General features: G+C 41.5%; 1 protein-coding gene across 1 annotated transcript; it reads right to left on the bottom strand.

The window, feature by feature from the left end:
• Nucleotides 1-302: 302 nt before the first annotated feature.
• Nucleotides 303-11,578, bottom strand: LOC105386915 (centromere protein I). Its single transcript, XM_048627703.1, has 15 exons — nt 11,257-11,578; nt 10,784-10,936; nt 10,474-10,559; nt 10,228-10,335; nt 9,964-10,110; nt 9,496-9,561; nt 9,200-9,306; nt 8,807-8,967; nt 6,140-6,297; nt 5,615-5,820; nt 5,052-5,157; nt 4,380-4,556; nt 3,712-3,841; nt 2,777-2,942; nt 303-777 (listed from the first exon to the last, which is right to left on the bottom strand). Exons 1-15 carry the CDS (start codon nt 11,423-11,425, stop codon nt 393-395), a joined length of 2,325 nt encoding a protein of 774 aa, XP_048483660.1. The 5' UTR covers nt 11,426-11,578; the 3' UTR covers nt 303-392.
• Nucleotides 11,579-12,708: the final 1,130 nt, after the last annotated feature.

Below are 12,708 nucleotides of genomic sequence, written 5' to 3'. Positions count from 1 at the left end.
GTCCAACGTTGGTACGAGCGTTGGGACCAACGTGTGGAGCCGGCCTTATAAGAATAGATAAAGAAGCATCGATCCTACTCACGTCACCTAGTGACGACCGGTGCGGGGGGGCGCAGGGGGCAGTTTTAGGGTATAATGAATGGGGGCGAAGCACCTCTCCGGCCTATTTTGATTTTTTGTTTTCTTTCGAGAGCCCTCAGGAGCGGAAGCGGACAGGGGCGCGCCGGGAATAATTTAATCAGTTTCGCAAAATTAAGGGCACTTCACGGCTCAAGCGGCGGAATTAATGAAAACAAGCCATATTAAATCCTATTTTTTTTATTAAAAAAGAGATACGACATGATCGTTCATAATGAAATTCGAAATTCTTACATCAACACTTAATTAAAACCTTAACGTAGTTCGGTGGCGATTTTCTTTAGGAAGACACTCAAATGTTTGAACTCCGGTTCTATGACTGAGTCGAACCATAACTTGTTGTCTGTTTCCTTATAGTCTAGTGCCTCGAATTGTGAGTAGGTGTATGGGGCGAAGGCTGCGTGGGACCGGAGGCTCAGGGCGCCGTCGGCATTGGGCACAGTCTTACTGATCCTCTCCACCAGCTGAGGATGTAGCTTGCTGAAGATGACCCCGCTCTGTCGCTCACTCAGAACTGTCTCACTCAGTAACGCGTTCATCAAGTCAATAGTATAAGCCTGCAACGTCCAGAGGTGGTCTTCCATCTTACGGCTGGTAGCATTCGACTGCTTCTTAATTTTGCCGTATATCTTCTTGTACCTGCGAAAGTGATGTGGCATAATGAATACTCGTTTTATTCGCGTTTTTGACTGAATATTATTCGGAATTATGTGATAAAAATGAAATGAAAAAACAAAAGACTTATCTGGAAAAGCGAAAGCTGTATTTCTGATCTTATAATGCTTTTTAAGTACGAAATGCGATTTGAAAGATGGATTTTGTTATTTTTTGTCTAAGTAGAAAGCTCTGTTCCCCGGAGGATTGGAGAGCTCACCCTCGTTTTTGTAGTAGATTAGGGTGTTCCACTTTGTCGATGGTAAAATAAAATTTCATAATCCCTTTTATGTGCTATGGCTATGGTCTATTAATGGTGAAATAAACGGTACTAATTAAAATACGGCTTCATAAAGTAAATCAGATAAATAATTATTATATTAGTAGAAGTTACTAGGTCTTTGTTATATTATACTCCATCTGTTGTGATAATTAATAAATAAATTATTTATCTGATTTAACCACGACACGAGTAATGTTGAGAGCTTATGCCGTAGCCTATGTACAAATTTAATAAAGAATTTGATAATAATCATAAGTATTACAATCCCACATCTAGTTAAATCCAATAATCTCTAATGTCTATATGCAACAACTCATAGGCCGCGGCCGTGGTCGAATCAGTTAGGTACTTCATTGTACATAGTAGGTACATAGCTTCACTGTACACAGTACATAGCCTTGTTAACCACACAGAACAGGTATCTGATGCGCATATTGCAATTACGGATTGAACAATAATTATGTACGCGTTGTACATGGGATTACGAGGCCTTTGTACATTACATTACATCTCTGCTGCTAGCTGATAGCAGGTTGAGGTGTGCATATTGCTGTGTGCCTAATGGACTTGTGTAATTCACTTTGGATATTATGTTATAAGACAAGGCTAGTTCGAGAACATGGCGCAGAAATATTCCAGCTATGGATATTTGCTTTATCTAAATTTCATTTATTTATAGTTAATAAATATGATCGCGTTGATATTGAGTCTAAATTTTCATGATAAGGGCGGCATTTATTATGCAAGAAAACGAAAACTAATAAACGAAATGTACCTAATAATTACTAATCACGGCGATGACGACTGAATAGTTGTCTAATTTCTAAAGCAACAAAATTTTCAAAAAGTCTGATAAAATTTATGTAAAAACATATTTGGGTTTGTCAGTGTGGTCGTTTCCAAAGATATATTTTCGCATAATATCGCCAAGTTTATATTTTGTTTAAAAATATATTTTAATAAACTGATATTTATATAAAAAGTTATCCGACCATTGCGTTGCCGTTGATTAAATTCTTTCCGACATGCTTCGGACATATTTAAAGAAATACCTGCCTGCGCCGATATTTAATTAAATTCTACCGTATCGGTAAAACTTATTAATTGCAACGTAGGTAAGTATTTAAAAGTGTTTTGGTTTTCGCAAGTTATTAACTTAATGATTAGTAAGGTCACATTAACATCAGCTTTTAATATGCAAAAAATAGGTAACGCAATAAACTTACTGTAACCGGTTATATTTACAGCAGTTTTAGAAAACGCCTACCACAACCCATTCATAACAGTAATAATCCTGCATGTCTGATGCAAACGCTAATGCTGGATTAAAATTTTGTATGCAATTCTGGACTTAACACAGAGTTGATTGGCTAACTCGGGATCACGCTAATGGGTGTAGGGATTATGCGTGAACGAATACAAAGGCAGCATTACTAGTTTAAACCAAAACTACCTAATATTCATTTACTTTTATATGCTGACTGCGTGTACGCTGCACTGCTTTACCAATATTAATGCGACATAGCAAGTTGATAGCAGACATAACGTACTATGAAGGAATCGGCCAGTAGAATACCTTAAAGGCAAGAACCGCTCACTTTAAATTCAAACTTCTTGCACGTCAACTTTCGTACATGCTATTGTTTCGATATCTTGCCAGCATGCGATGATACCTAGACACCAATCAAAAGCAGTACTTACAGCAACATAATACACGCGAGCTTGTCGATGGCGGCCGCGCTGACGCCTAGCAGGGGTAGCGCGAACACCAGCGGCGGCGGCGGCGTCGGCTCGGAGGGGTTGAGTAGTTGGGCCCGCGCTACTCGCTCCACGCACCATATCGCTGTGTGCTGGGCTCGGATGTCCTCTGTGGGATAAGTGGGTGTTAGAGAGTCTGTTTGTGTAGTACCTAAGTGAGGTAAAAAATGTTTTCAAGGTGCAGAATAAAGGCGAGACAGGACTTCGCGCGCAACAGACAAAATCGTTACGGTACTATTGACGGCCCGTACTCTCACCTTCACCTTAACTTGTCGGTGACAAACATTGGGCGGATTATCACCATGGTGAAGGGATTTTTTTTTTTTTTTTTTTTTAATAAATTATTATCACTCCACAGACTTTATGTCCGTGCCTTTTGAAGAGTGGTAATTTTTATGAGATCGTTTTTAATTCTTTTATCTACTTTCTACTCGGTAAGGAAGTTATGGTGAAGGGATTAGCCGGTCAGATTAGCAACCCGCTGACTGCCCAGGATGCGCTGTAGGTAGGTCCAGAGTTATAATTGAGGCGTAGCCTCATAAATAGATCACTCATGCGCAAATCACATAATTTACAATGGAATGTATCGCAGAACGCGCAAAAAAAAGATATACTTGCATCGCGCATGAGGCCGTTAGCATCTAAACTTCAGTCACGTCTCTTGCGCTTTGCGCTCGCTGTAAACCAGGTCTTGTTTCTGCCCCATACTACTACTCCTGCCCTGCCTGTAGAACAGGGTGCTATTAAGACATGACAAGAGTTCTCCGTCACGCTCGCTCTTGAGGCAGCGCGATGTGAGTGAGCGCGATACAAAACTCTTGTCACGTCTTAAATGCGCCCCGTTGTAACCCTACTGTAGCTATAGGTATCTATCTCACCTGGGTTAACCTGCAGTGCCTTCCCCGCAAGGTCCGCTATGAACTCGGCGAGGCTGGAGGCGAGCGCCGCGCCGTGTTTAGACGACTCCATACTCAGGAAGTACTGGCGTGGACGGCTGTTGGAGTATGTCTGTGGAGAGGATTACGGTTTATTAGAGCTGACCGCTGGAATAGAATAGTGCTGACTGATAATCCATTTGTTGGTATATAATGTAACTTCTTACCCAGATTTGGCCAAGCTTTACCTAGATAGCTTTCCTGACAAAAATAGTCAAATGCATAGATATCTTAAGTTGTTTCTATCAGTTGTTGTTTCTAACTTGTAAAAAGCCTTTAGCTATAAAAAATAAAGTTGTTCTTTCTTTCTTCTTCTTTCTTTCTTTCTTACTGCTCATTCTATTGTTAAACCATGAAACTCCTAAAATAAAATAAATTAATTAATTAATCTACATAGATGGTAGATACCTAGAAAGCTGCCTGTCCGCTAAAGCGAAAATATCCGCAACTCCACTCTGCTTCTCCTCTCCTCTCTCCTCTCTACCTACTCGGCAGTAGACAGACCAAAGTCCTCAACTTTCTCCACCCGCTAATCCAGCAACTCACCAAGTTCAAGTACAGACTGGCCATTGCATTCCTAAACCAGTCCAGCGACTAATCCAGCGACTCACCAAGTTCTCGTGCAGGTTGGTGAGGGCGGTCAGTACGGCGGCCTGCTGCAGCGGCTGCGAGCGGTGGAACACGCGGCCCAGCGGGCGCAGGATGTGCGCCGCGTGGCTGGCCGAGTCCGCAACAACCCACTCCACTAGCGACAGGATCCCAGGAGTATCCGGCGACTGATCCACAAACTAGCGACAGGATCTGGGGAGAATCCAGCGACTAATCTACCAACTTACCAAGCTCGAGTAGATCAGTCCAGCGACTAATTCACTCCACTAGCGATCTGAGGAGAATCCAGCGACTAATCCACTTACCAAGTTGGAAAATCTAGCGACTAATCCACTCCACTAGCGACAGGATTTGAGGAGAATCCAGCGACTAATCAATCAGCTTACCAAGTTCGAGTAGATCAGTCCAGCGACTAATCCACTCCACTAGCGCTACGCTCTGAAGAGAATCTAGCGACTAATCGGATCTGAAGAGAATCTAGCGACTAATCCATCGACTAATCCACTTGGTCATTGCATTCCTAAGCCAGACCAGCGATTAATCAAGCAACTTATCCACAAACTCACCAAGTTACAGCAGAGATTGGTTATTGCATTCCTAAACTAGTCCAGCGACTAATCCAGCAACTCCCCCAGTTAGAGTAGATCAGTCCAGCGACTAGTCCAGCGACTCACCAAGTTCTCGTGCAGGTTGGTGAGGGCGGTCAGTACGGCGGCCTGCTGCAGCGGCTGCGAGCGGTGGAACACGCGGCCCAGCGGGCGCAGGATGTGCGCCGCGTGGCTGGCCGAGTCCGCAACCACCCACTGCACTAGCGACAGGATCTGAGGTGAATCTAGCGACTAATCCAGCGACTAATCCAGCAACTTACTAAGTTAGAGTACAGATTACTCATTGGGTGCCCAAACCAGTCCAGCGACTAATCCACTCCACTAGCTACAGGATCTAAGGGTTATCCAGGGACTAATCCAGCAACTCACCAAGTTAGAGTAGATTACTAATTGGGTTCCTAATCCAGTCCACTAGCGACAGGATCTGAGGAGAATCCAGCGACTAATCCATCGACTAATCCACTCCACTAGCGCTAGTATCTAAGGAGAATCCAGCGACTAATCCAACAACTCACCAAGTTAGAGTAGAGATTGGTCATTGCATTCCTAAACCAGTCCAGCGACAAATCCATCAACTCACCAAGTTGGAGTAGATATTACTCATTGCATTCCTAAACCAGTCCAGCGACTAATCCAGCAACTCACCAAGTTGGAGTAGATCAGTCCAGCGACTAATCCAGCGACTCACCAAGTTCTCGTGCAGGTTGGTGAGGGCGGTCAGTACGGCGGCCTGCTGCAGCGGCTGCGAGCGGTGGAACACGCGGCCCAGCGGGCGCAGGATGTGCGCCGCGTGGCTGGCCGAGTCCGCGCTGATCCATTCCACTAACGACAGGATCTGGGTAAAGGAAAGGCTTGTTTAAAGGATATACGAAAGTAATTTTAAAAAAACTACAAAAATACACACCAATCTACACTTATTGACAGTCGTTTAAATCAGAGCAGCACTTAAACTCCTTCATCTTCAAGACCTCATTTACCTCAAGCTCTGTGCAACCTTATCATAACCAACAGCCGCGGTACGGGTGTCTTATCGACGTCAATAAACTCGCTAATGCTCGTTCCACCAATAACATTGCCGTATTTATGGCTAATCGCGATATAGTGACGTTCATCTTCGTCGATAATTAACCCGTGTAGCGGCAACAAGACCTCACCTCATGGAAGTAGTCCTTCTCGTTCCACAGCGGCAGGTACTGGGCGAGGAAGCGCGTGACGACCGGCACCCCTTGCATGAGCGTGCGCTGGAGCGTCGCCAGCCGAGACAGGAGTAGGCGCTTCTCTGCGTAGCTGTGAGTAGAGGTGTGGAGGAAGCCTGGGGGGAGATGGTAAGTGGTTAGCTCTAGACTAGCGATAGGTGGAAGATACAGCGAAGACCTTTGCCTAGCAGCAGCAGTGGTCGCTAACCTAAGCGTCAATTCACACGTACCACAACCACACCACGTCGCAGCGACATAATGTGGTCAAGCTGTGGTTACGTGTGAATAGTGTGGGCTTTTTGCAGTTGCGTTGTGGCAAAATGTCGATGTGGTTGTGTTGTCGCTGTCGTTGCGATGTGGTAACCACGTGGTCGTATGCATTTAATAGGGAGAGGAGGTGGTCGCGGTGCCGCCGCCGCGTGGCGGCGTTGCCGACGCGATGTGTTTGCGATGTGGTTGCGATGTGGTCGTATTACACAGGTGGTCGATGACAACGGCAAAATGTGGCACGTGTGAATTGGATTATTCATTTTCAATACAAAATATACGCCCGACCACACGGCGTGGTTGTGGTGTGGTTGTGGCTGTGGTGTGGTTGTGGTACGTCTGAATTGAACCTAAGGATGTCTTGTCGGTAGGTATAACACATACCTAAGCTTTGTTCTTAGGAACCATGTCATCGATTTATCATGAAATTAAACAGAGAACCAATTTTTTTTAGCATGCCCCAAATTGCCACATAGCACTAGTGGAGGTTAATATAACATATAGCTAAAAAACATAGCAAGTGATTTGCTCGCAACGAATAGCATTCGCTTTATGAACGCGCAAATGCTGCTATAATTATAACGCGACGCGCCCTCGCGATCTTAGCTCGCAAAATTGGACAGCGTCTGCCCGCGGCCGTTGCCACGACGCTACTGCTAGAAATAGCGGAGCGGCTCCGCGATTTCTCGCAGCCGCGAGACGTGGCGCGCGATAACCGCGCAGGCGATATTCACTTGCTTTGTAGCGTCTCGCTCTCTCAACGGTGCAACGTCGCGCGACTCGCGTGTGAGAGAGCGAGACGCTGCGAAGCTGCAAGCTTCACTACGCAATAGCGCTCCGCTATCTGCTGAAATTAGCTCCGCAGTCGCGATTTGGCAACGGCCACGGGTGGCTGCTATGCTAATTGTGCCTCGCGCAACGTTACGAATTACGATCGCGTTGTTTGTTTTGTTGCATTTGCGTGCTGTAAATAAATATTTGTAAATATACATAATAATAAATAGTTTAAATAGTAACGTATTAAAATAGGTATAGTGTTTATTTAGGTTTAGTGTAAAATTGAAAATAAATAGTGTTTGTGTAAGTGTAAATAGGTACTTTCTAACGGACAATTTGGTTCTGAGGACAATTTCGTATTTTAAATGTTTTGTGATTGTGTGTGATTGAACTTTGACTGGACAATTTACCTATCTTTACTTTACGTGTGTTTTCGTAAGTGGATGAAACATTGAAAGGATATTACTTTGTGGTTTTAAAGTGTTTTGTGTAAATAGTTATTGCAATTAAAGAACGTTTGACAATAATTCATAAAAATGAAGAGAAACAGTGATGTGCCATTATGGAAACAGTGATGTGCCATTATAGACAGTCCTAAGCCTGTAAAGTATGAAGGAAAGTTCTTTTTTTTCACAATTTTTTTTTCTCATCAATTTTTTTTTTTGCTCTTCAATATCGTTATAATGTAGCGGATTAAATAACCTGCTATAAATGTGTAACATAGCGTCTGTAGCGTGTTATCGAAATGTAGCCGTTTTTCCCACCACTACATAGCACATGCCTCCATATCAACTCAATGAAATTTGTAATCAGAACCCTCTGTTGAATAATTATGGAACTTTAGGTTTCGTACGCAACATTTCAACGACGACGACGCACTCGAAAACGCAAAAACTAATTTGTAAGTGCTGCCATCTGTGTAATTTCATAATAACTTGCTTGTATCAGGGTGTAACTGTAATTTTATAACAGTGAGTACTTTTAAATATCAAATAATTCACCGCTAGGCGTTGAAGCTTGGAAGTGCTTGTCAAGACCAAGAAGACAATATACGCGCTTCTCACGAGGCCTATATCCAGCAGTGTACCACCAGTACCACCACTTACGTGTAAACCTCCCGGCACACTTACGTGTCGTATCGTGACGCTTTGTTTCATACATTTCGCATAACGTGTTGCGACACGACAAGACATGCCAATATGTCATGTATATCAGTTTCATACATTTAATATGGTGAGGGCACCATATTAAATGTATGAAACTGATATGCGTCTGACGCGTGATACGATACGACACGACACGTACCTAAGTATATTTCCGCCTTAATTATAATAACAAAATAACTCCCCAAACTCACAGTTCTTCAACAGATGGTGCAGATCGTGCGACAGGAAGGCGTGCTCGCTATCGGACGCAGTAGCCAGCATGGCGAGGCCCGCGTCGTTGAATAATAGAGCCAGCAGCCGCGATCAGCGTGGTGGACTAGGCCTAAAACCCTTCCTTCATTGGGAGGACACCCGTGTCCCAGCAGTGGGGACGTTATGGGTCGTGATGATGACTAATTATCATTAAAAAACTCACAGTTCTTCAGCAGATGGTGCAGGTCGTGCGACAGGAAGGCGTGCTCGCTATCGGGCGCGGTGGCCAGCATAGCGAGGCCCGCGTCGTTGCAGAGTAGGGCCAGCAAGCGAGCCGGCCGGGACAGCTCGTGGCGGAGACTGTACTCGATGAGGGCTGACGGTCTACGGAGATGTGTGGAATTAGCAGAAGTAGATTTTCTTCTTATGGTGGCTTACATCTTAATTTTGATTTTGGTACAAGCCACTCTTAGTGTCGATGAGACACATTGGACCAGTGTTGGTTACAGTGCTGAAAGGATTGGCCAGTCAGATTTCATCTAACCATGCGTTTTTATTTCTAACCCATGCGGAAAAGAAACTATGCAATATTGAATAATCATTAAAAAAAACTTACTCAACAAAATCAAAATAGTTTTTCTGAGACATTTTGCTGTCATACTGTTTAGATCCCACATTGCTAAATTCCATGTTTGGTATGAGGGGTTGCACTTTCTTGTTTCCCTGTACAGAAAAAAAAATGTAAATAAATTCATAACCATTCGAAAGCAAAAATAATAAAAATGAAAGATGTTTAATAAAAATAAACTTTTAAAATATATTCGTCAACTCATCATAAAATTTAATTGATTCCAAAATGTGAACATAATAGCCACAATAATTTGTCTATTCAGTTGAAATAGTAAAACTTACTTTCATGTTCATTGGATTGACCCAGTGAAGCCTCTGCTTCTCTTCATTCAAGGTATTTCTGAGAGCCTGAAATTTCACAAAACTTATAACAAATTGTTTTATGGGAGTGTTGCAAAGATTTTAATAGGTCATCTACTAATGTTATTTACTAACTCACCACTAAACCGTCAAGTGTGCATAAAAAGATACAAATATGCAGAGAAAGAAGACTCTTTAGAATTGTAATCACATCACAGGGTATGGAAATGAGCTTTCACGGATCAGCCTAAGGTTACCATATTGTATCATTTTAGTATCATCACAAACAGAAAACTGTAAAGATAGTAAGCTGGTAAAGCCATTGTATACCTAGATAAATATCTGGCTCGGCCAGGAAACAAACCCATGAACCTCGGTACAGTAGTCAGAATCACTAACCACTGAGCCAGCTGGTCATTAATTATCAGGATAACTACAATAGGATCCTACCTGGTAGCGTCCGAATCTCTGTTTCAGTCGGATATTGGGTTGCTTGAATGTGGAGGGCACAGAGAACACTGGAATACTCTCGGGCACACACTCCGGCTTGTACGACTTGAAGAGACCAAGAAGCGCTTGGATTTGGCGGCATTTACTCTGTTAATTAAAAAAATAATTAATTTCATAATTTATCACATAAATAAATACTACATAGTAAAGTAGTTATACATTATATACCACATAACTACAAAATCTCTTTTTTCTTTAACTTACTCTTATAGCTTCTCTCTTTTTGGCTACATCGAGCAGCTCTAGGACTCGCCTCCTTGTGATGTCCATAGGTTTAGTCAAAGTGTACACCAGCTTAATTGCATGAGGTGTCTGGAAAATTAAAATATTTATTACTTATTTGAAATAATAGTAAGATAGTGGGATTTATGCTGCACATAAATAATTATTGGCATATAAATTACTAAAAGAATGTTAGGTAGGTACCTACCTATCGGCATAGGTACTTACCAAAACTTCATATGTGACCAACATATAGAAAATCTCATAATAGACATCAAGGTGTTTCAAATCAATAGCATCAGCCTCCATGGCAGCTGAAAATAAAATTAGTTAAGTATAATAATTTTAGAAATTGTAGAACTAAGTTAATTGGAAACTGGGAACCAGGGACCCAGTTCTTCAGTTAATTAGCTTCTGCCCATATTTCAGTAAAAGCATTCTTAAACCATTCAACTTAATTTTTATTATCATTATGAAAATTTACTTCATAGGGTTATTTCTATAATCTACGACAGTAGGGGGTATCTAAAATACTCACCGGTGAGCCAGTCCAGAACGAACCCAATCCTGGTGTAGCTGGTCTGGTTCTGGAAGTTGGCGAGCAGCCAGCGCATGGCGTAGTCTACCGAGCGCGGCTCCAGCCTGTCCCTGGGCACTAGACACATGCCGATACTCAGCCATTTTGTCACCGCTGGAATGTGTAATAAGTAATAATAGTAAGTATTTCTTTTCAGAAGATGTGTACAATAATCTTATAGTAGGCATAAGTGTAAGTATAAGTTACTTAAAAACTTGTATCAGTGTTGTCCTTTTTAAAATACTTGTAGTAAAGCTGTAGATGAAATATTTTTTTTGATAGGCATCGGACTAGCTAGGATGCTGCTTAAGTATTTCTACATGGGCTAATTGCTGTGAGTAGGTCAAAAGACAGGTATCATAACAGACCCTAACCATGAGATCTGAGAATTTTAAAAACTTACTAAAGGTATTTAGTACACAAATAATACATACGTAATGACATATTTAGCCAGACTCTGAGTAAATTGTGGAATTCTTCATAGTCCAAGCCATTTGAATCAACAATTTCAGCCAGTTCTTCAATCTTATCGCTAAACTCATCTTTATCGAATCCTTTTCTCAGGGATTTAATGTAATCAATTATATCCCCTACGTCTGCCATAATTGTAAAGAGGTAATTCCACTGAAAATTGTGTTATTTTCATTAAATTCACTCCGTGACTCCGTTTACTTTCTCAAAATCGCTATTCAAAACACTAAAACCAAACAAATCTTTTGAAACACAAAATCCGTTGGTGTTTGGTGTTCGCACAAAAACAAACAGCCGTCAACGTCAACCAAGCGTGTTTTTGTCTATGCCATTCTAACTCTATGCGTGTCTATGCCATGCTCTATGGTTGTAACTATGCAGTGATGTGCCACGTGAACGTGAAATTATTCATCGAATTTATATTACAAAACGTCATGTTAAAATTATCGATACCTTAATGTATAAAGCTGAACGTCCACTGCCAGCTAAACTATATCTCGCATAGTTTTTCATAGTTATATGTCCGTAGTTAGCGGTGGACGCACATGACATGTACAATAATTGGCTCAACTATGCGAAAACCTGCACATCTAGATATATATGCTACAGTCGACGAAATATAATAGGCCCGTTTGGACAGCTACACAAATTTGCTATTTACTTGATGAAATACATAAAAAGACACATAATCTGGTTTATTATTGAACGGCCGAAAGAAAAAATAACTTTAAAAGCACCACAAGTTAGGTACTTATTGATTAGATTTTTTATGATTTAGGTTTGACACTAACTGTCATCCCATACATTTCGGAGATGTCCTTTTATATTTCGACGACTTACGACTCACGACCTATCATATTGGTACAAATTTAATGTACAGCTAGAAGTGGGTTACTTTAGAGAAACCTGGCAGTCACCTCTGACTAACCCTTCGGGGATTACAGTCGTGACCATAATATTATTGGGGGTGGTCAGGGTGTATAAATAATACACAACTTATAAATTCGTATTTCACTTTGTATTAACCAAGTTATCTCGCCAAGCGTTCCCAACGGAGTGGAAGTGTGGCTGTCTTACTTCTAGTTTATAAAGCAACTAAACTTATAAGAGGATGTCCGGCTTAAATAATTAAATGCGAGTCAAGTTGACAAACGTCAAACTAAATCATACTTCCGCTTGAATAAAATTGTGTGAAATACCGGATATCCTTTATAAATTTAAGAAATACATTTAATCAGATTAACAACAAAATCATACTTCCGCTTAAAATTATTTTCCGGAAATCCGGCAAAATAAATGAAATAGCTATCTAATCAAATTAACAACAATCAAGCTACTTCTGATTTAAATTATTACGGAAATCCGCTAGAATTATACAAAACAATTTATAACAATATTTATGCTCGGCATACAGT

The sequence above is a fragment of the Plutella xylostella genome, chromosome 4 (genome assembly GCF_932276165.1).
Source record: "Plutella xylostella chromosome 4, ilPluXylo3.1, whole genome shotgun sequence".
Taxonomy (NCBI): Eukaryota; Metazoa; Arthropoda; class Insecta; order Lepidoptera; family Plutellidae; genus Plutella; species Plutella xylostella.
Note: the sequence above shows the minus strand (reverse complement) of the source record. Positions and strands in the feature narration are given on the sequence as shown.